At 44.3% G+C, this 24,294-nt stretch overlaps 1 protein-coding gene across 1 annotated transcript in view; it reads left to right on the top strand.

The window, feature by feature from the left end:
• The window catches only part of GDAP1L1 (ganglioside induced differentiation associated protein 1 like 1), a 520,679-nt gene extending 500,239 nt beyond the window's left edge, over nt 1-20,440 (top strand). Inside the window, exon 6 of the mRNA XM_078650467.1 lies at nt 19,087-20,440. Coding sequence (XP_078506593.1) covers nt 19,087-19,430 — 344 coding nt within the window. The 3' untranslated portion in view covers nt 19,431-20,440. The remainder of the gene's footprint in view (nt 1-19,086) is intronic.
• Nucleotides 20,441-24,294: the final 3,854 nt, after the last annotated feature.

The raw sequence follows: 24,294 nt of genomic DNA, 5'->3' as shown, positions 1-24,294 counted from the left end.
AACTGTATTCTGGGGAACCAATAAAAACGCTTTAAGGCTAGTGAGATATGGTCATATTCCCTTTTGAGAAAGTGAGTCAGGCTGCGGTGCGCAAGAATCCGTGTTGGGCAGTTTGTGGGGTAGCCAACAGAAAAAGCACAAAGAAAGTCCAGGAGTGCAATACCAAGGGCTTGATTCATAGTTCTTGATTGGAGCTGTGAGAAGAGGTGTTTAATCCTCTTTAGAGAACAGAGAACAATTATCAAGGGGGTTTATCTCCGCTTTTTTGGCTTTAAAAGCCAAGAAAGCGGAGATAAAATTATCTCCCTATTACCTAGCTGTCGCTAACACCAGTTAGCGACAGCTAGTAGGAGATAGCGACCATCTTGGGCCCCACTTTGCATGTCAGTGATATTTATCACTACTGACATGCAAAGTGGGCGTGCCAAGATGTTAGCGACTGGAAACAGTCGCTAACATCGCTATCTCCTATTACCAACTTATGGAGATATTCGCGCTAAGCGCGAATATCTCCAAAAGCTAACACCTGCCCTGAGCAGTTCTTAGCCATGTTATCCAATGGGAGGTGGATAACATGGCTAAGAGCATTAGCTCGGTAATGCATGAATATCGCTGACTTTTCAGCGATATTCATGCATTGCGGCCGATTTTTATCGCATTTGCGATAAACCTTGGTAATACCAAGGTTTATTTGCGATAAAAATCGCCGCAGCTCAGCGGTAAATTTTTGTCTCTAACCAAGCAATAGCGATAATTATCGCTGTTGCTTGGTAATATGCCCCAGAGATCGAAATTTGCAGATTTACTCAAGGAAACGAATGAAAGCGATTGTCCGGTTAAGGATGATACACAGTGAAAAGACAAGTCATCATTGTTGTTTATCAGTGACCGGTATCACATATTTTTGTTTTTAGTTGTGATGAATAGTAACTCTCTCTCTTGCATATTAATCGTCAGGGAGTTAGGAGACATCCAGGATTGCGCTTGTAGTGCCAGGCATGGGGACTGACAATGTCCTGGAGGGAGAGTTGAGTATCATTCTCATATTAATGATGATAACTCAACGGCCTGCCTGCATCGCCATCAGTGTCCCAAGATACATGTTGAACATTCTGGACCTAGAATGGAACTCTGTGGTTCTCCCACATGTCACTGTGGATCATTTAGAAATGCCATTTGGCCAGAAAGGAGGAGAACTAATTCAAACCTGGGCCACAGAGCCTGCATTAGACTTGGGTGTTCACAGGTAGTGACATTCAAGGGCTAGGAGGAGATAGGAGTGACACTGAACACACATGCACTGAAGGTCAACCAGTACCTTCAGCGTGCCGTTCTCAATGCTGCACCTAGGATCAAATCCAGTTTGATAGCTGGTTAATAGTTGTTATGTATCAATAAAACCATTTAGCTGGTTGGATACACAGAAAATATCAATTGAGGAAAGTTTGAAAAAGGGTGGAGTTTAGAGAGAAGCTTGAGGCTGATATTTGTGTTTTTCAGAACAAACTAATTTGACTGTGTTTTTTCATCCAGTCTGGGAAAGTTCCCTGAAACAGAAACAATCATATTCTGGCACACTAGACAGGCTCGGATAGCACAAATGGGATTCAAGCATGCTACTGTTAGGATATCTTGGAAGTTGGGAGTAGGCGTGATATTTTACGATGAGTTTGAGTTTTACATTCCATATATGGGGGACTTTGGACCAAGACAATTTCGTACTCGGTGTGAATCTTCACTCAGTGCTCTCGAAGAAATTATCCATCTGAAAGAACTGGTGTTGTTGGTAAACGAGGAGGACCCATTCATCTTGGAAAACGGAGAGAACAGTTTTATTTTGTGAAAGAGTTGTGAGTTTTAAAAGGGGAATCTGGCATTGTTAGCCGATGACTTGATTTGATTTTGAAAGTACTCTGCTTAGGTGGTGAGATTGGAATGTTTGTACGCACTTCCCCGTTAACATTTCCTATACATTGATGTACACACTTGAAAGAATCATTGTCTCTGTATAACTCGTGTGTGTGTGTGATATAACGTGCTCTGACACACTACAATGGTACGAGTAGCGCTATAAACAAATTAACTACATGCGAGTGAGGGGCTATGACAGATGGGGGGGACAGTTGAATTTTTGGGGTCAGGGAATCCAAGGAGATGAATTTCCCTGGGGGTCGCCACTGCCACAGCTGACCCTGGAGTTTATTTAGCGTCATCTCACAGAATTGCGGAAAGCCCGCCTCCGCTGTCATACCATGACGTGATATGTTGAAAGTTCGTCCTTGCCCGAGGCACGCCCAATACTAATAATTTATTTGACGTCAACACTCAGTTAACAACATTGATCACTGGACCTGAAAAAACATTAAGAATTTATAACATTTTGTGGTAGCGCTCTAGTGTTCCTTTAGCGGAACAGGAACCACGTCACAGGATGTGGTAGGCGGGGATTATGATTCTCTGGCGCGCAGGCTAGAGGAAGCCAGCCCCGGCGCTCCTGTAAGCAATAAATAAGTTTAGCACCTAAAACGGTGTCCTAGCTTTATTACAATGGCGACGAGTCGGGATTACTAATACCCGAACGCACGCGACCCCTGAAATTGCACGCATCTCGCGTGAGGAACGAAAAAACGGACACGGAGCGCGGCAGAGGAGCCGGCAAGGCAGCAAAGAGCGTGGAAAGGGCGCCAAAACGCTCGAAAACGCACACAAGCCAGAAGGGGACCCCACACAGTTACCAGAGCCCAGAAAAGGCCACAGCCCGAAGAACCTATATCCCGAGGGGGTAGTGAGCACTGCGAGGCTGCTGACGTCACCACGAGGATCCCCTAAGCACCTGGCCAACATCACGGTGAGCCCTGGAAGTGCCCTTACACCAGAGAGAAGAAGTGCAGGCTGGCGGAAACCGCAGGCCCATCGAGTAAGAAGGGGGAAGGCAGCACACGGGCCACAACTCGCACCAAAGAGAGTGGACTGGAAGAGGACAGCGAGGGAGAACACAGAGAAGACGAGGGAGAAGAGCAAGACGCCCCAGGGAGTCCGTCCAGGCAAACAGTCACTGTACCAAAGCCCAGGGGGAACGCCCCAGCCATGGCGAGCCAGAGCACTTCCCTCACCCAACTAGTTCCATTCCTCACGAAAAGCGGAGAACCGGAAAGGAAATGGGAAGACTGGAAGAGGTACTTCCTTAACTATCTGGAGGCGCTAGAAGAAGAAGGGGACACCCCATTCTCGAGTAAGAGAAAAAAGAAGATTCTGCTCCACAACTTAGGTCCAGAAGGGCTCAGGATCTACGACACGATCGTGAAAGGGGAAAGAGCCGCAACGGACACGGAGGTATTTGACCATGCCATCGAAGACTTAGACGCACATTACAGGCCTGTGGTGTGCGTCGCCATTGACAGATTTAACTTCTTTCAGAGGAAGCAGAAGAACGGAGAGTCAGTGGATGAATATGTTGTAGCGCTGAGAAAGCTCGCTGCCACGTGCAGATTTGGAGGACTGCTGGATGAATTCATCAGAGACCAAATAATTATGCATACCTCTAGTGCCCACATACAGGAGAAATTGTGGGTGAAAGGCGACGCTCCACTGAAGGAAATCTGGGCGATGGTAAAGAAAGCAGAACTATCGAGAAGGTGCGCCCAAGCGGCGAAGAGAGACGCCCAGGAAACGCAAGCAGTGTGTAGAATAATGGCGCCAAACAGAAACGACCGTTGGAGGCAAAATGAGACGAGGAAGACCCAGGGAGGAAATAGAGCTGATTTCCCCAACAAATCACAGGTGGACAGCAAGTCACACAAGACAGGAAAAAACCAGTGTTACAGATGTGGGAGCAATAACCACCTAGGAAACGACAAGGCGTGTCCTGCTTTCAAAGTGAGATGTTCGTATTGCAACATCTTTGGACACTACGAGAAGGTGTGTCGCAGGAAACCGAAGAATGCCGTGGTGCGCTTGGTGGACCAGGATCTGCGAGACGATTACAGCGATCAGGACGACAAAGGGGAAGAGGAGGAATTCCTGTACATTGACGTCCAGATTCTGGAGATGGATGGTTCCAACTCAGACAAGCCCAGGCTGGATATGCACATAGGAGGAATACCCTTGGAGATGATCGCGGACAGTGGAGCGCCCATCTCGATCGTCCAGAGGCAGGTGTGGGAAGACAACTTCGCATCGAGGATCAAAGGAGCACTCCTACCCATGGATGTGAGACCGGTAACGTACACTGGACAAAAGATCCCCATGCTAGGCTACTGCCCGCTCTTGTTTGAATTTAGAGGCCGTCATGCGCAGTGCAAGCTGTACGTTGCAGAGAGAGGCCCTTCCGTACTGAGTTGGAAGGACCAGGGAGCCTTGGGGATCCAGCTCAACCCAGGAGGCATAGAGAAAATCCTGCTCATGGATATGGAAATCAAGGAAGACGTGCAGCTGTGGCGGAAGACATATCCCAAGGTATTCAACGGGCAGATCGGTGAGCTGGGCAAGTACACGCATCTCATCAAACTGAAAGAAGGAGCAGTACCGGTCGTCCACAAAGTGAGGAACATCCCGTTCCGCAGCAGGGAGGCGGTACAAACAGAACTGGAAAGGTTAGAAAAAGAGGGAGTCATAAGGGCAATAGAGAGCGCAGAGTGGCTGTCGCCCCTGGTGGTAGCCCAAAAACCCAATGGCAAGGTACGTCTCTGCGTGGACTTAAGAGAGTTAAACAAAAACATTGTCATAGACAAATTCCCTTTACCACGCATCAGTGAAATGCTGGCGAAAACGAAGGACGTCGCCTGGTTCTCCACGGTGGACCTCTCGTCGGCATACCATCAGGTCAAACTCCATCCGTCGTGCACCCACCTCACGTCGTTCATCACGCCATTCGGGTGCTATGAGTTCGTGAGGATGCCCTTCGGCCTAGCTTCAGCCGCTGCTGTGTTCCAGAAAATCATGCACAAGCTCCTGAAAGACATGAAAGACGTCCTCTTCTTTCAAGATGACATTCTGGTGATGGGGAAGTCGAGGCAAGAACACAATGTGAAACTTCACAAGGTACTGCAGAAGCTGCAGGACAGTTGATTGACCGCCGAATGGACCAAATGCAATCTAGGCGTCCAGTCAGTCACATACCTCGGACATGAGGTGAGCGGGCAAGGGATAAGGCCGAAGAAAACAAACATGAGAGCCATCATGGAAGCACCCACCCCGGAAAAGAAAGAGGATGTTCGGTCATTCCTAGGAATGGCCGAGTACTACAGCAAATTCATTCCTCACTTCGCTACAAAGACACACCACATACGACAGCTGCTCAAGGAAAGGAACAGGTTCCAATGGGGGAAGGATGAGCAAACCGAGTTCGACGCGCTCAAGCTGGAAATGGGAACAGCCATTCCCCTCAAAGGATTCGACCCCAAAGCGGAGTCTATTCTCACCACAGACGCCAGCGATCGAGGCTTGGGAGCTGTACTGATGCAGAAAGAGGAGTCAGGAGAGATGTCGACTGTCAGCTTCGCCTCCCGCTCGCTCTCACCCAATAAGGAGAAGTTCAGTGTAGTAGAGAAAGAAATGCTGGCAGTGGTCTGGGCGGTCGAGAAGTTTAGACAATACTTGTGGGGCGCCAAATTCCTCGTGAGAACTGACCACAAGCCATTGGTTCGCGTGCTGACATCCAGCGGACATGACCACGCTACACCCAGGATAGCCAAGATGACTCTACGGCTATTGGACTATGTTTATGAAGTCGAGCACATCCCGGGACCACAGAACAAAGTAGCCGACTTCCTAAGTAGGGCAGCCGCCATGGAAGAAGCACGGAACGAGGACAGACAAGATTGGGATGGGTACGTGGTAGCCACCATCCAGGACACTGAAGAGGTGATAAGCGCCCAGGAATGGGAGGAGGCATACGGCGAAGATACAGACTTAGTAGCGGTAAAGAGTTATGTAGTTCACGGCTGGCCAGAGAAAAGACACTTAAAGGAGGAACTTAAGAGGTACTGGGAAGTCCGAGAGGAACTGTCCTTGGCTGAGAATCCAACGTTCTTACTCCGAGGGGACAAGGTGGTACCGCCCAGAGACTTGTTGGAACGACTGATGTCCTTGCTACATGAAGGGCACCAGGGAATCACAAAAACGAAAGCCTTGGCCAGGCAAACATACTGGTGGCCTGCCATCGACGCGCAGGTGGAAAGACATGTGCGTTCTTGTGAGTCTTGTGCAAAGTCGGACAAAGCTCAGAGCATGTTGAGACCACCGCTGGGAAGGTTTCCGATTCCAGATGGACCGTGGGAGATGTTGTCGGTGGACATAATGGGGCCAGTCCTGAACAAGGAAGGCACTCAAAAATATGTGGTGGTTGCCATCGATAGGTATTCTAAATGGCCTGAGATACAAATCTTGGAGCGAGTGGACACTGAAGCCGTGATAAAGTTTTTGCGCACTACGTTTGTCAGCGAAGGAATCCCAAAGATCATCACCTGCGACAATGGACCCCAGTTCACTTCGGAAAAATGGACAGCCTTCACCAGAAGAAATGGAATTGAAGTGAAGCACACCCCGATCTACCACCCGGCGGGGAACGGCCAAGTGGAACGTTTCAATAGGGTGATCATGGGCACCATACAGGCAGCCATTGAAGATGGAATGGATTGGGAAAAGGAGCTGGAGAAGATGATTTGGGCATACCGGATCACACCGGGTAGCACAGGCTACAGCCCTTTCAAGATCTTAAGGGGCAGAGAAGCGTTCACCAAGGACAATGCAGCGTGGAGGAAGTTGATTGTCCAGAGCAAGTGGTCACCGGCGGTGGTCAGGAAAAATTTGGAGAGAGCTCAGGAAGTCTACACGTCCTACTACAACAGAAGACGGAACACTCACAGCACAGAACTGGACAAAGGTGATTGGGTAAGGGTGAAGTTGGCCATCATGAAGAGAAAGGGAGAGAGCAAGTTCTCACCTCCCCTTAAAGTGGTGGAACCCTACGCCAGATCGGCTCTCCTGAGCGATGGTAAGATTTGGTCGATGGACAGAATGGCTAAATGCAGCAAGATACTGAAATGGGAAGATGATGTGGAAGAAGGAACAGAGGATGTCTTGGAGGAAGGAGAAAGTGAAAGTGAAGAAAGGACAGGAAGGAAGGAGATAGGAACAGAAGGACTCAGGGCAGGTACAGAAAGAGAGCGGAGTGAAATGACGGGAGGAAGAAGCAGAGGAGAAGAAGGGAGTGAAAGGAAGACGAAGGACGAGGAAGTAGAAGGGACGAGAGAAAGAAGAGAGAACGAGACAACGGGAGAAGAGAGAATGAATGAGAGAGTGGAGACTCGAGCAGGGAGGAGAATTAAGGTACCTGAGAGATTCAAGGACTATGAAATGGACTGGAAGTAAGACTTTGTACATTTGGTTATGGTGCATAAAGGGGGGAGATGTGGTAGCGCTCTAGTGTTCCTTTAGCGGAACAGGAACCACGTCACAGGATGTGGTAGGCGGGGATTATGATTCTCTGGCGCGCAGGCTAGAGGAAGCCAGCCCCGGCGCTCCTGTAAGCAATAAATAAGTTTAGCACCTAAAACGGTGTCCTAGCTTTATTACACATTTCCACTTATCCTGTTTTTATGAGCGCCGAGGAGGCCATAAGATCTTCAACTCGTTTGCGCTGTTATTTCACCCTTTCCACCGGTGTTTCTCGAACGTACTTCTGTTCATACCGAATCATTTCACGGACATGATATTTAAATGCAAGATTTAATTTGTTTTCAACATTTGGCGGTTTCACTTTGACACCTGAAGAGCGACTGTTCTCTTTTATAGCCTTGGTTGTTTGCAGTCCTAGCCATGTGCGCCCTCTGGTGGCTTTTAATGCGTGTTTTACAGAATGGTTTAATCATAACACGGTTTCTGGTCAACCACATATTACAAACATAAAAATGATATTAAATCAGACTTACCACATGGGTCTCTGGCGGGAGAGTAACGTTTGCAGTACAGTACTTTCCATTCCCATCTTAATCGACTATGGAAACTGAAAGTTTCGGTTTATTTCACGTTGACAAAGCAAAGATGGCGATGGCGTATAGCTTCTTTTGGACTGCGCTCTTTACTCATGGGTCTGTATACATAGCTGCCAAGGTTTCAGATTGCTTATGTGTAACATTTTTATAATTTCAGTGAAATTATGAGTGACATTTAACGACAATGAGTGACACTTTCTCCCGAGCAAAATCAGGCAATAGAAGAAGAGGGAAACCTATAAATATCAGAAATGACACCCATTTGAGCAATAAGAAACTCTAGGAACCTGTAAAATGCTGCAAAACGCCAGTGCATAACACAGTTTTCCCGAAGTTGGTGGTTCTTATTTATGCAACAGCACACATTCCTTTCTGAGGCACTGCGCAATGTTCAGCCTCTTCATTTCTTATGCCTGCAGTCTGTGATAGCGGCCATTTCTGAGATTGCTCATGTGTAACATTTCAATGGTTTCAATGTACTTATGAGTCACATTCAGCTGCCAAATGTGTGACACTTAGGGTGGGCCTTTCTGCATTTAAAAAATCATAGAATGAAGTGCATTGGAAGAAATACATATCAGAAATGTCTATATGTTGAACAATGAGAAGCTCTAAACATATTTTGAAAATAATGGGAAACTACTGAAATGAAAGGTCACTAACCTACAACCTCTTTCTAATTGCGACAAAGCCTTTCACTGCAATGAAGACACATTAGAAGGAAGTTTGATGGGGCTGTGAGACACTTGCTTAGCTTGACAAAACCTCACTCGTGGATCAACACTGTTCAGTAGACAAAAAGGAAGTTTTAGAGGCCAGTGCGTCAAATAATATAGATGGCCCAGTTAGTCTGAATCACTATGCAATTATTCAAATCTCAATCTCTGCTGCACAGAGAGTGCTATTATTGTTGCAGAAAAGAATGATGCTTCATTTCAACCGCGCTATTCTAAAACACAGACTCTTATTTCCTCTGCAAACTACGTAATAATTAATTGCCCATCAATTGTCAAGGTACGAAATTGTGGCTAACACGAGGCTTTACCAAAATTGACATTGGCGTGAAGTAAATGCTAAGTAAGGGATGTGTGCACATACGTCAGGTGGGCTGAGGGATGTCCTGTTGCTTTAAATCACAGACGGGCAAAGTTAGTTTATGCGATTGTTATTTACGAGTGGGAGGCCGGGGTGGGGGGGGGGAGGGTCAGAAGCACCTCTGCTGTGTGACTGTGTGCAAGTGTCTAAGTAGAGTAAGTGAGGAGGGAGCGTTCTGGTGCGGAGGGCCAGGCGGCAGCGTTTAGAAAGCAATTAGGTGACTGCCTCCAGATGCTATTGTTTGTGAAATTATTTTTTCTGATGATGTTCAGACAGACTCGTGCCACTCCGCGGCGGCACTGACACACAAGTACAATAATAAACTGACTGTACAGTACTAAGCCAGTCACGGCTCTGCCTGGCATGCAGCACGTTGTCTGTTGGACTGATGTGACTTAAGTAACACTTACTTGAACTAGACGAGTTCAAACTGCCGTCTTTTCCCGGTCCATGACTGTCCGGTCAGCATTGCAGCCAGACTAGTTATGCCACACTATGCACATGATGGAGTTGGACAGGTTGCTGATGATGCCCACGGCAAATACGATCAACGAGAGCAGCATCACGGCGTAGGCGCTATACGAGTTCTCCGTCATGGGGTAGAGTGGGTTCTGGACTTCCGGGCACTTCTGGTCGGGCGTGGTTTGGTTCCCCTCTGCTCTCAGCCTTGTCCGTCCAAGGCCCCGCCATGCCTGACCCTGGACAGACCTTTGAGCAGTAGCTTGGTAGGCCTCAGGTGGCCCGTGTCAATGAGACAAGGGTACTCTATCACCCTCAGCTCATTCTGCTGCACAGCCTTGGCATCGTCGTCCTCTACACCTCCCCGCATGCGCAACGAGGTCCCAGAGGTGTCCGGAGCACCCCGCCGCTGCCACCTGCCACCTGTTCATTCGAAGGCGGAAGCCAGTATTGCATGAGCTCTTTGATCTACTGCCCATGCTCATTTAAGTTCCCAATTCGCTTTCCGTGCACTTGTCTGCCAACAGCGTTGGTAATCTTAGCATGCACAGTAGTTTGCACCAGGTCATCACTTTTATCCCTCCTACTACGTACCTTCAAATGTTTTCTCCCCTTCTGCCTCCCTTCCTTATTTCCCATTTCTCCACAGGCATTACATAATTCCGGGTTGTATTATACCCGTCCTGCTGATGATCCTAGTATTGTTTTAAAAGTATTGAAACATCGTCGATTTGTTTAAACAGAATGCACACTAATCCAATGTGATAAAACAAGTGCACTAGCTGTTTTTTCCAGGCTTGCCCTGATTATTCATATTTTCCACAAGCTACCCTTGTCTAGCCTGAAATGTTTGTCTAAATGTAATTGTTTTGTGTTTGTGTAGGACGCAGGATTGTGTCCCACTGTATTGTTGTGCTCCATTTGCTTTTGCATTTATTAATTCATTAAATTGATTGTCCGGCTGGACATCTTCAATATAGGACTGACTCAAGTCTATATTGATCACATCATTATTGTGTCTTTTAAGGACCAATGTTTTTGTAAAAAACTGACACCCAAGGTCCTGATCCACCTTGTGGGTTCCCTTGTTTGATTTAAAATATAGCACAACAGCCAGTGCCACGCTGGTGCTAATGTATTAAGACTGGTCTACAGACGTAGAACTTGAGCGACAGACTCACCAGGTCAACGCCATCTTGCAAGATAATAGCATGTCAAACCAGTGTATGCTTCTGGCACAATTTTGAAAGTGATGATTACAGCACGCGCCTGGCTTTAAGCTTCATCATTTCACCGCCAACAGGTGGAAAACACACTTGGGTCTCCTTCACCACAAGTCATGTCATGAGGGTCACTGAGAACCAGGGGCAGCTCCTCCGTGAGAGTGGAGGAGCGTCACCCCACTGCCAAAAATGCCTCCCTGGAAATCCCCAGAGATGAAAAATACAATGGTAATAAAGTAATTTATTTATCCTCAGGTCCTGAACCAAGTGTCAGGACTGGGCGGGGCCACTTCTGCTGAGTGGCAACATTGAGCTGTGCACTTCAATTTAAAGTGTGCATGTTTTTTTATTCGAGGGTCTTGTGACGGCCAGCCAGACATGCACATTTTAAACTTCTCTAACCTAGCTAGCTTAAGACAGCTGTGCTAGATCAAGTGCAATGGCGCTGCTCTCATGCTGGTGAGAGCAGCATCAGGATTGGTTAGGGGAATTCGCTGGTGACAGAGCAGAACACAGACGGAGTGAGAAGGTAAGTGGTTATTTCTTTTTACTTTCACTTACCACTCACCTTCCATGCATGTACTCACCAATTACACGTTTGTCCGCCCCCACACGCCACTCTGACTACTTGCCAGCCGCCGCTGATGAAAACCAAACATAAGGTTGATGTAGAGCTTGGCATCAACAGTGTTATTGGTGTCTGTGCAAAGGGGCAGCAGAAAAAGACGAGCAGGAGAGTTTTGTTGTGGGCAGTTCGTGGTGCCTAAATTAGAAGTAGAGGTATGTCTCTTTCTGTGCTTGGAATGAAAGTGTCCGACTACACCACATACTGTGAGGGCAGGGAAGGAGGAAGATGGTCTTAAGCAGTGAAATAAGACATCCGCTGCAAGGCTAGGCGCCTTGTGGACATTATCCTTAGACCATCATATGTAAATACACCACAGGATGAAATGTTTGACTGATTTACGAAGTGTTCAAAATTTATCGATGCTAAAATGCATCGATCGATGATGATAAAATGTATCGGTGCTAATTTGGGCTGGTATACTTTACTCCCCTAATACTGTTCAAAAGAGTGTTTGAAACTATTTAAACGTGAAATTGATTAAACATGTGAAGTTCGCGTACTACTGATTTTAGGAATTAAACATTGGAAAATTCAGAGTACCTCTTTTTTCTCAGAAGCCCTTGTATGCCGTACTATTACTTACAAAAAAAACAAAAGTGGTTGTTAAAAATCTGTTGCAAAAAAAGCCCCTTCCAGGTGTGCAAGCTTGCTCTAACCCACAAACATAACCTTTGTACAATTCATAAAATGGTGGAAAAAGGCAAGCATTTTCTGTAAAAAATGACATTAGCGCCCCCTTGTGTATATTATGTAATTTATCACGAGAACCTTATCTTAATGTTCTGTTTGGTTCATTTCAAGCGAGTGTAAGAAATATAATATCAAAATGCCTACAGCAGCTACACGACCTCCCAAACCAAGAGCTTTACAACTTCCTCAAGATCAAGACAGCCATAACGAAAGCAAACTTACACAGAGGGGAGCCAAGCATCATCAAGTACCTGCAAGTCCTCAACTCAGCAGGTCACCAAACTGCAAAGATCTACAAGCTCCTGAGCCCCTCCACGCTGGCGCAGAACAAGAAAGCCACCAACGCATGGGAGACGCTCCTGGGCAGGCAACTGAACGAAATAGAACGGGCAAAAATGTGGAGCTCAGCGACAACAAACAAAGTCACCCCACAACTAGCGCAAACAAAGTATTGGCTACTCCACAGGGCCTACTGGACACCATCCAAGCTCCACAAGGTCGGCATCGCAGAATCGGGCAACTGCTGGAACTGCCAGAAAGAAGAAGGCACCCTCGAACACCTCATCTTCACCTGTGTGAAAGTCAAGAGGTTCTGGACACAGATCAACACCTTCATAAACGATATGCTCAAAGCCGACCTAACAATCAGCTTCATAAGCCTGGCGACAGAACACCTGACCGCGAACCTATAAAGTAGAGAAGAGAGAGAACTACTAGACCTACTCCTCACAGCAGCCCTTAAAATAATCCTGACTAACTGGAAGAACACAGCCAAAGCAAACTTTAAAACATGGATTAATTGGGTCACCTTCCTGAGAGGGGCAGACAACATCACATGCAACTCAACGCCAAACTACACATGTGGGGCCCACTCGACGACCACCTGAAGAAACCCCAGTAAAGGACAACGACACCCCCCCCCCCCCCCCTTCCTCTCTCTCTCTCCCTCTTTCTCTTCCGTTTCTCTCCCTCCTCGTAATTGAGGGAAAACAAACGAAAAGAGCGCGCATCCACAAATGGACTGTAGATATAAAAAACCGCTAATGTACACTCCACCTATATATATATTTTTGTATGTTTCTGTTTATTCGTGCTGATGCCAATAAAAGCCTTTAAAATAAAATTTTTTTAAAATGCGCTCTTCTCTAGTGGTTTTCCAGTGGTTTTTTAATTGTTTTAATTGTTGGCACTTCGAATAGTGCAGGACCAAGGTACTCTAAGAGATTGGTGTGCAACATGTGACATCACGACAAAAAGAAGCAGCAACAACTGTTAGACCAGCCCATGAGGAAAACAGCTCCTGTCTCATTGTCATTATTTAAGTATACATCTAGCAGGTTTAAAAAAATGTAATGATTTTCTATTTTTTTGCAACGTCCTCCCATAAGTCCTCACTGTTTTCACCTCCCTTCTCGCCCTCCTCTTTTAATCGGGAGATAGCGTTTTTAAACAAAGGTGCCTTAATGTTTGTTGGCTGTTTTTCAACTCTTCGGTAATAAGCTCTAAGAGATGTGTTGAACTCAAGTGCTTAGTCCATTATCTGATTCTTAAGTAAAATAACTTTTATCTTAGCTCTTTTATTCTATCAATATCACGTTTGTGTCGGCTGAGCTGCATCCAACACATCACAGTTTTGAAGCAAAACCCCTTAAAATACAGATCATTAAACATATGTAAAAAAAATAGTATGTAGGGGCATATTTACAAGCCCCTATTGTCACAGGAACATCTCTTTTTACGATGTACCTGTGGCGATAGGGCTCACCTTATTTATCAGGCAGGATTAAGCCACTGAACGTGGCTTAATGCCGCCATGTAAATAAGGCCCCCTTTCACCCTAGACTTGCCGTGAAAGGGGTGGGAAATGGGTGTTGCAGTGGTCGTTCCGCCACAACACCCATTGATTTTGACGCTGCCCCCTATTTACAAGAATGGCATAAATAGGAGGCAGCGCCAAAATTAAGACGCATCCCTGTGTTTCTAAATTGACAGAGTGCAATTTTGCAGCTAAACCGCGCTCTGCCCTTTTTTTTGTAAATATGCCCCTTAGTCTTATTTGTAATACACTCACAAAACTGTCTTGTGTGCAGTCAGGCTCGCTTGTGAAAGCATTAGCTCAACCCTGGGTAGCTGTGGCTTAAACAAAGAAACATGTGTAAAGCATTTAGAAGCACCAAAACAATGAAATAAGAAAGTCACACAATACGAAATAAATTTGACAACAAATAAAACCTACCAGGTTGCAAAGATATAGAATTTTAGGTAAATGGTGAGTCACTGAAAAAATTCCAAAACCATTGGTAAACACAAAGTTTGGAAACTTTGTAAAACTATTGTAAGGTTGTGTTTGGCTACTCAGCTTTGGGTGACTAACTTCAACAAGGAGGAGGTAAAAGAGGCCAATAATGAGGTATAGGACAGTTACCTTGCCACCAAAGCAGTCTCCAGCCCAGTTCCTAATCTATGGCCGGACCACCATAGACTTCCATGTAGTGGTCCAGATGCAAGGGTTACAGAATGCTGTAGAATGCTTAGGATGCTAAGCAGTAAATAGGGGACTTCCTGGGGATTTTCCTCAGTCCACGGTGCAGGTGTGGTGACTTTGGCCAACAGGGGTTGATGTCCCTTGAAGTCCTCTTTGGTCCTGCAAAAGTCCTGTTGCCCCTGAACTACTGGTCTCCGGTCACAGCGAAACTAGCGGTTCATTTTGGTGAAGGTTATAGTCTGTGTTGGGCGACCACGTTGCACTCGGGTGACATATTCCAGGTCCAGCAGATTTGGATGCAACTTTTCAGCATCTGGACTCAGTCTCCCAGGCTGCACATCAATCGATTGTGGCTACTGACTTGCCAGACAGGCTACTTCAGCCTTTGTTACCCTGGTGCTGTAACAGGAAGTCAGCCAACTGACTCTTGGAGTTCACCTCTTCTGTACGGGGCTCAGACGTGACATTTCCATGAACCAGGCACCACAGGCACAGTCCTCTCTTTGCTATCTCAATGAGCAGCAAGTGTAGTCTAGCATTCTGGTGTAGCATCTGCTGCCAGGTACTGGGAACAGCAGGGCTCTCTTTTGTCGGTCCTTTCCCAGTCCAGACATGATCTGAGGTCTGGGTGCCAGGGATGCCATATTTATACCCAGAAAGTGCCCTTGAGGGATCAAGTGGTCACTAGCCAATGGTTTACCAGATCATTCCCCGCATAATGATGACGTCATGCAGTGTGTGGCAACTACCTATTCCAGAGTGCATTGTTCTGCCCACTCCCAACATGGCTGAACCTTTCTCTTAGTCTGGGGAGCTTGGTAGCCCACCTTAGAGGTGTGGCTATCTGAAGGCCACCCGCCCATGGGAAAACTGTCTCGGCAACTGTTTTTTCCTCTGTCCTCGATGCCAGTTCACCAGAAGAAAAGAGAAGCACCTCGCGATTTTGGTCACCATTTGTCCCTCAAAGGCAGCTCCCCCTTGGAAGCTCGCCTTTTGGGCTAACACCCTGTGTAACTTTCTGCCAGGGACAGGTAACACCTCTTCTAATGGCAAACCACTATTGTGTCCTTTACCAGGAGTCATTAACATCTCTCCCAGGAGGGCAGAAAATGTATCCTGTGGCCAGCATCTGCAAATGGCCACTGGAAAATTTGGGCAACAGAGTGGCAACTTTCTAAAAGTTGAATATACTCAAAATTTACACTAAATTCAACTTGGGCATCACGTTGAGCTTAATTCAATGATTGATACCTTGAAGTACCAACTTTAATTATCCCATTCAGATGTCAGCCCAGCTGTTTTGTCAGACTTTAACCCTGTACTCGCCAATGGGGCTACTAGTCTTTCCATAGTAAAGATGACTATTTAGGGGTTTACTGCTAGGACATATAAAATACATGTCCTACTTTTTAATATTCAGAACCCTGCCTTAGGACTTAACAGGCCAACCTTAGTGGCGACTCCTAAATATATATTAAAGGGGGAGTTTTGAGCTTTGCCATTGGTTTGAATGGCTCTTCCATGCTGCAGTGGCAGGCTGGGAGACACGCACAATAAGTGCTGCAGGCCCTTTGGGATACTTTAACTTACAGAGCGAGGGTACCCCCATGGTACCATATACTAGGGAATTATAAGTAAGTTACTTTATGGCAATTGAGTGTAAGCCAATCACTCATTCACTTTAAAAGGTCAGAGCACTGGCACTGAGGTCTGGTTAACAGGCCTCATTGCACTCTCGTAGTTGCAAAAACCAGCAGCATCAATCCAAAACATTGGGAATGTTCATGAAAAAAGCATACTCTCCTTACACAAACCAATTTAGAAAAATAGAGTACATTTCAATAATTAAAATGATACTAGAACAACAATGATCCAATCAGTAGAACTGGAAGCATGCAATTTTAAAGGATTTTGGGAAAATAGTGCATAAAAGCACATAATGTCACTTGCGTTCATCTATTCAAGCTAGACTCAGGTAAAGTTATAAGTTCAGGACGACTGTGGTGGAGCACATGTCGGATACAGGAACCTGGTTAGTCCTGCTGAAAAAGTTATGATCTCAACGTCTGGCTTGAAGAAATCCATTCGCAGTAAAAGAGGGTGAGAGGAACAGGTAGTGTGTCATGGATGTTTTTTTGCTACAGCCTGAAGAGCAGGTCGGGCAGCACAGGCTAGTGTCACTGCAGCATGAAGAGCCTGTCGGACGTTGAAGATGGTCTTTGCTAGAGTTTCCCGTTGGATGTTACCCTGGGCTGTCATTGCTGTAGCGAGTAGTGCAGATCTCGCACAGCGTGTGGTTCATGTAGCATGAAGACCAGGCTTCACCGGAGCTTCGCATTGGCGGTCGTCAATGGTGGCAGAGTCTTGGAGTGAAGTGGCTTGTTTATGGCCACAATGACCCCAAACATCAAGATGTCATGTTTTTTTTTTTAGGAGGAGGTCACACTGATGCTAGCCAAGGGTCAGGACTAGGGAGGCACCTCCTAGGCATCAGGAGCTCACTCCGGCAGGGGCAAGCAGTGCTGCTTAGACAGGTCCAATTGCAGGTCCAGGCATATCCAGTTGAAGAAGGTCAGTTGGGCAGTTGGAAGGAGGCAACTGTGTGCTACTCCATCTTGAGCACTGTGTCTAGCAATGCCATGGACCATAATGTAAATGATTGTCAGGTTAGGCGAACCAATCTCTGGTGGATGGGTTCAATTATTCTTTGAAACTATATAGTTTCTCGTCGAAAACTAAGAAATGTTCCAAAATGATGCTTTAATAACAATTGTTTCTTGTTTTCATCATTCATTTATTCATCCACCAGGGATTAGTTTGCCTAACCAGACAATCATTTACATTATGGACCATAGCTTTCTAAAGCTGGCATTTTCAAAACTGTGACTTAAAATCCATTGTTACCAGTAAAGAGGATTGTTTAAATTACAATGCATTTGAGTGTAAACAGCATATCTATATCTGCTTCCAATCCAAAATGATCACTGATTAAATGTAATAAGGTAACCCAGTGTTAGTCAATTGGAAATACAGGCCGCGCAACAGTGAAAAATTGCTTTAGGTGTTTTTCACTGTTAGTACATGAAAAACTTAAACACACATGTTCTACTTTTTAAATACAACACACACTGCCCTATGAGCCTTTAGGGCAAACCTTAGGGGTTGCTTAGATGAATTAAAAAGAAAGGTTAGGCGTAGAAAAGGCTTTTTTGCCACTTTTAAATGGCAGTTTAAAACTGCACTACAGGCTGTAGTGGCAGGTCTGAGATGTGCTTTAAAAGCACAACTTTAGTGAGTGGGACAATGAGGGTTGTAGGCCCACTAATAGCATTTAATTTACAGGCCCTGGGTACACGTAGTACCATTTACTAGGGACCTATAAGTAAATTAAATGTGCCAATTAGGTGTATGCCAATTTTACCATGTTTGAATGAGAGAGCAAAAGCACATTAGCACTGGTTAGCAGTAGTAAAGTGCACAGTCATAAAAGCCAACAAAAACAGGTTCTGCAAAGGAAGGAGGGAAGGCAGTACGTTTTGGTGTGACCCTGGCCAGAGGTCCAGGTCCAACAGTCATGCATATGTATACTACATTGTGTATGGACAGTACATTTTTGTGCCATTGATGTTTTTTTAGCACTAGGATTTTTAGGAAAGGATTTGTTATATAGAATTGAAGATGCAGTGTTATAGTCTAGTGAACATGGATGTTTAATGCTTCAGCATGGAATTGTGCTTAGTAAAAAATGAACACTGTGATTTAGGGAGAAAATATGTATGTACACCATGTAGCTCAAGTATATTCTAGCAGAACCTCATTTACAACTAATGGTGCAGGTAACGCAGGGTGTAAAATTATAACAATTAGGATCTTACATTTTCTCACAGGACTATAAGAAATGTTATTGGACTCAAACAACAGCACTCTTCAGGACATTGGCGACCAGCCTTTTGTTATTTACTTATGCCTACTGTTGTATAATTATGGTTGTTTAAATTGTTCCTGCTCTGGCTGGTGTCTTGTCTGTTTGATTTTGCAGGGTTGTCATTTTGGCTCAGTTGTAGGTGGTGAGTAATATTCGTTTTAGAAATAGGATTCTACCAGATTCTGGTTATCATTGGCTTGTAATCTTGCTTAAAGAGGCTTCCATAATTTATCAGGTTAGATTGAAAGATGTGCCACCAGCATTTCAATCTTGTAGGGCGTAATGAATATTTGGGTTGACAGTCTGGGACACAACATACTTTTCTGTGAGTATCTCTTAAGCTTCAGCGGTTTCAGTTATTTCCTTATGTCTAATGCACACAGCTTTGAAACTGGAGTATTTAGCAACAGGGAACTGGTGAAAGGTCTTCAGTACAAAGGAGACGAGGCTTTAACTGTAGGAGGTGTCTTGCTATGACATTCTGGATGTTGTGCTGTTGATATTATGTTAGTACTATTTCATGAATGAGATTGTATGTTGATATCAGCTTGAGCTTCTTTTTAACTTGTACTCTTTTACTTCCGCAGGACAAAAATGTGAACTATGGCTATGTGGACATGTTTTTACTCTAGCTGATATTCTACTGGGAGCCACTTTACATCGACTCAAATTCCTTGGACTTTCTAAAAAGTATTGGGAAGATGGAAGCAGACCTAACCTGCAGTCCTTCTTCGACAGAGTACAAAAACGATACGCATTCAGAAAAGTGTTGGGAGACATACACACCACACTCCTTTCAGCTGTGTTACCTAATGCCTTCCGAATGGTGAAGAGGAAACCTCCCTCCTTCTTCGGAGCCTCCTTCCTCATGGGATCGCTGGGAGGCATGGGATACTTTGCCTATTGGTATTTAAAGAAAAAATACATCTAATGCCGGATGTTTGATGTTAGTTTGGTGTCTGTACTGTGAAATCATGAAGCCAAGTGACAGTAATGAAATTTGAACAAAAGTTAAAATTATACAAATAATTATATTGTTAATGTAAACATTCCACAACATAGAAGTAGGACTTAAACTGAAGAAATAATCAAATTGTAAGCGCCTTTTTTTAGGTAAAAGAAAAAATTGACTGGTGAATGATCTGCTTTATTTTCTGATTATGAATATCCTATTCAACAAAAATTGAGGGAAATAGTTGATCTGAATTGAAATATTGTCAAGATAGCAAATCAGTGTATTTCTTTAAAAGATCACAATAAGTATAATTTTCAAGGTAAGTGTAATGATTCTTCCTGCCCGATGTATTCAAATTCTGTATTTCAGCAAGGCAGGTTGAAGGTCTTCTATTATTGGACTGTCCCAATAAACTATATATTGTTAAAAGAAAAAGAGTGAGAGCACAATAACGGGACATTTCGTGGACATGTGGAGAACACCAACAATGGCTTAATTGTCGCTGAAATTAGATTTGAATTTGCATAGTGTTATCACATCAACAATCACTTTTTCTATTATTTTCATTAAATTGAATATTTTATAATGAGCTGTTTTTATAATGTATTAGCCTTCTGTTTGGTTTTGTCTTTTTAAAAAAGGGAAATTAGACCTATTCAATTGAGAACAGACTTCATTTTAAGGAGTTAACTTATTCATTTATTTGTATGCCGTTTCTATGTATATGCATTTCACGGAATTGTTATTTTTTCGCTCAGAAAGGAGGCTTACTTTTAAGCATGCGTCTTTATGTGACAATATCAGGACACGAATTCACAGATCCTTTACCATGATGTCTTAATGTTTTCATATTTATTCACTTAATTTAACACTTTCTTGTGCCTTTTGCATGTGCAAAGACATTGATTTCCACTTTTGCCATAAATGGAAAGTTAAAGAGATACGAAATAAATCACCTGGTGGGATAAACACATTTAGCTTCTAAATCTGTTTCAGGCTTTTTTTCTATTTTTCATAAACTTGCAAGTATGGTATTTGGTGGCGGACTTTTCACAGGTACAACATTTCCCATTAAATCCATATAATTTGCTGCATAGCAATGTCTAAAGTATCTGAGACAGCAATCACTGATGCCTTTTCTTGATGTCATATTCAATCATATCCCAAAAAAGCATCATTACACATTTAGGGCCTCATTTACAAGCCCATTGCGCCACCGGTGCATCACTTTTTTTGACGCAGTGCCAGCGTAATATGCTTGCCCATATTTTCAATGCCACGTAAAGTCACCCTGACTGACTTTTCATGGCATTGTAAATATAGGCCCCTTTCACGCATTACTTTGTAGGAAAGGGATGTTCCATGGCTGTTTCTGTAGGCCCATACACATTTCCAGATTTACAACGTTTTGTAAAGCTGGGAATGCATCAGAATCCTACGCCTCCCCAGGGGAGGCTTTGGAGTGGCACAATGAGGAGAAATATTTTTATTTCTTCACTCTTTTTTTTCCTCTTTCTATGCATGCTGCACGGAAAAAATTCCATCAGTGATTGTCTTTGTGCAGTAAGGTGTCCCTTCCTGCACAAAAACAATCATCCCTGTAAAGCAGGCATGCATCCTTGCAATGCAGGTACCCTTGCTACAAAAGTGTCTGCTGTTTGAATCACACATATGCATTAAAACAAATTCGCCCAATGTATGTGTTGTATTGGGCAAGCAAATGTTTTCAGTATGAGGTAGATCTCAGTATACTGCTAGTATCAAAATAGATAATTCACACAAAAAGCAACTGTGATTGAGAACATCAAAAAACGATATCTATGAAGGTTGTACGGCATAACAACGTGGGCTTTTACCCCGCATGCCATTACAACGCAGTTTTTACAACGCAAGTCGTTACAACGACTTGCGTTGGGGGGGCGCTGGATAGTGGAATAGTTTAATTTTCCATTCCAACTCCAGCCCACATTGACAGTAGGGAAGGTGTTGGATGGAAAATTAAACTATTCCCTATCCTACAGCGCCCTCCAGCGCAAGTCATTGTAACGACTTGCGTTGTAATAGCAGCGTTGTAATAGCAGTGCGGGGTAATGCCCGCGTTGTTATGGATGTTTTCCATCTATGAATATCACAGTAATTGACCAAAAGGTGGTGTCAAGATGCCTAAAATACCAATGCTTCAGCGGTGCATGTGTGTGTGTATTCAGCAACATGTACAGTGCCATGTTAGTAAGGTGCAACACTGGTTCAGACGAATGGAATTACACCTTTCTTGTTAATTTGATTTATCCTGTAATTGAAGAAAAGAATCTACTGCAACGGGCACATCAGCGTTAGTAAAATGGTAAGATTCCTCCGTAAATGTATACAACTCCATCTCGTGTCTTGATTTTTCACACACTATAGATGCACTCTTCTATATGTTGTGCAAGAGAGTTGGTGAACTTGCAGAAAATCAGTTTGAGAGCTACCCTCACATTTGGCAGGGGAGGATGGGTTAGCTGCTGATGACACAATGGAGACGTCCATTTAAGCATAGGAAGAAGCCCTATTAACACATGTTATGGACTCGCCATGCTCAGCCAGCCTGCAAGCCAATGGTATCGGATACTGAAGTCTGATGAAAGCTAAAGAAACTTCCAAGATGTGGGAAAACCTGGATGCAAGATACGTTGCTTACAGCCAGTGGTAGGAAAACGAGTTTCAAGTCTATGCTTCTAGGAATTGGCTTTCAATGTCTGGTGGCCGAAAGCACGTTGGCAGGATGGCTCTTTGGGGCTGTTATCTATGTCTAAGTAGTAACTGTTCCAGTCAGGTGAATAGTAGGACATTACCCATTCACTGACATGGTCTCTGCTGTTCTGGCAAAATGCAAGATCTGCCTCTGTGCAGCTAACAGCCGAAGTGTCTTTGTGTAGAATGTACTGGAGGAGGTTGGTTATTCCAAGTATGGGCACTGGATGAGGGGCCCATACAATGGGCAAGAAACACCCCTCTTCCCACTCTCCTTCACACCAGAATAAATCTGGTGAATTAGTGTTAACTGCAATGCTAATTAAATACACTAAAACTGATAATTCGCATTGTTTCTCAAATGCCTCTGATAATCATGCAGCAAAAAATAAGATTTCCCAGAACATTTCTTCCTAGGTTACTTTTTTGTTACAAGCTAATCTGGATCCCCAAACTTTGGTTTCCACTTTGTAGCCAATCCCTAGGACGCCAATTTAGAGGAGCGAGGGTGACACACAGTGGGATGGCTTTCTTCAAGGTCTTCTTCATCAGTGGAGCTTGGGTGAGTAAACCCTGAACCCTATCCCATCTATAGGGGAGAGCAACTATCCAAAATAGAGTGAGGAAGGAGTCACCTGCATGACCCCGGTGGAGCCAACATTTGTGATTTACAGATGGAAAATAATAGCAATGCAATGTAAGATCTAAGCCAGTGTAGCAGTCACTGACAGCACAAACTCCCAATTTTTTCTCACATACAAAGCTCTTTTCAAGACTGATTTCCATTACTAATATGACGTCAACCTTCTAACAGTGGACACCCACATTCTGAGGAGGTGCAAGGATGTCTATTTCACTTAGCCAATAGCTGCCTCCACCTTTGCGTCAATACCTCTGCTGTGGTGTAATTTCTCTGGCAGGCAGCTGCTGGTTGCTCACCCCCATGCCCGAGCAGCAACACTTAAAAGTTTCTATTTATTATCACTTTTTTAGTCTATCCCCAAAATGCCTTTTTAGTTTTATTTTAGTTCAATAAGTCTTCAGTATTTTAATGAGTCACCTTTCCCGTTGTGTCTCGCAATAACCAATTTGCTGCAGTGTTAGAGAAGTATCAAATACACGTGCAAACACTCAGGGGCATATTACCAAAGGCCATTATCGTCGCTTTAGCGGGACTTTTTCCCGCTAATGCGGCGATAATTTCCTCGTCCTATTACCAAGCTGTCGCTAACACCAGTTAGCGACAGCTTGTAGGCTATAGCGAGCATTTTGGGGACCGCTTTGCATGTCAGCGATAATTATCGCTAATGACATGCAAAGTGGGCGTGCCAAAATGTCAAGGACTGAATACAGTAGCTGCAATCGCTATCGCCTATGATCAACAATGGCGTAGTTTTGAAAATATTCGCGCTAAGCGTGAATATCTCCAAAAGCTAAAGCCTGCCCTGACCAGTTCTTAGCCATGTTATCCAATGAGAGGTGGATAACATGGCTAAGAGCATTGTCACGGTAATGCCTGAATATCGCTGTATTAACAATAATTATCGCTAGTTGTTGGTAATATGCCCCTCAGTTTTCAAATCGGCTTCCAACAGCTACTCTACGTTTTCCACTGGATCATAGTGTGCTTCTACTATTTGAAGAAAAATTAAGGGAAATATTCTCACTTCTCCAAAAGAATTATCCAGTGGAGTTGATGAGAGACATTTAGAGGGTGCATCTAGACCACTATAAAATAGTTTACAAATGTCATCTAAAAAATTTCAATGATAGAATGCAACATCGGGGGGCAGCATGTACTTTAAGATAAGGGTATGAGACCAGATAAAAACATATTTAGGAGAGCTGCACTGGTTTCTGGTAGATCCTACCAGTGCTATAGATCAACCAGTTCACAAAACAATCTGAAGGCTGCAGACACAAATAATGAAAGGCCAACAGTGTTTGTGTTGAGATTTGATTTCTGTTGGATAGCATGATCACCTAATATCAGTCTAAATTATTATGTGAAATATTATGGAATGTGGATAAACAAGAGGTAACTCTCAGGGATCAGGCCTAGACTTAAGAACAGTGTGGTCAGTATCTGGAAAATACTTTCAATGTA

This window comes from Lissotriton helveticus, chromosome 7, assembly GCF_964261635.1.
Source record: "Lissotriton helveticus chromosome 7, aLisHel1.1, whole genome shotgun sequence".
NCBI classification, from domain to species: Eukaryota; Metazoa; Chordata; class Amphibia; order Caudata; family Salamandridae; genus Lissotriton; species Lissotriton helveticus.
Note: the sequence above shows the minus strand (reverse complement) of the source record. Positions and strands in the feature narration are given on the sequence as shown.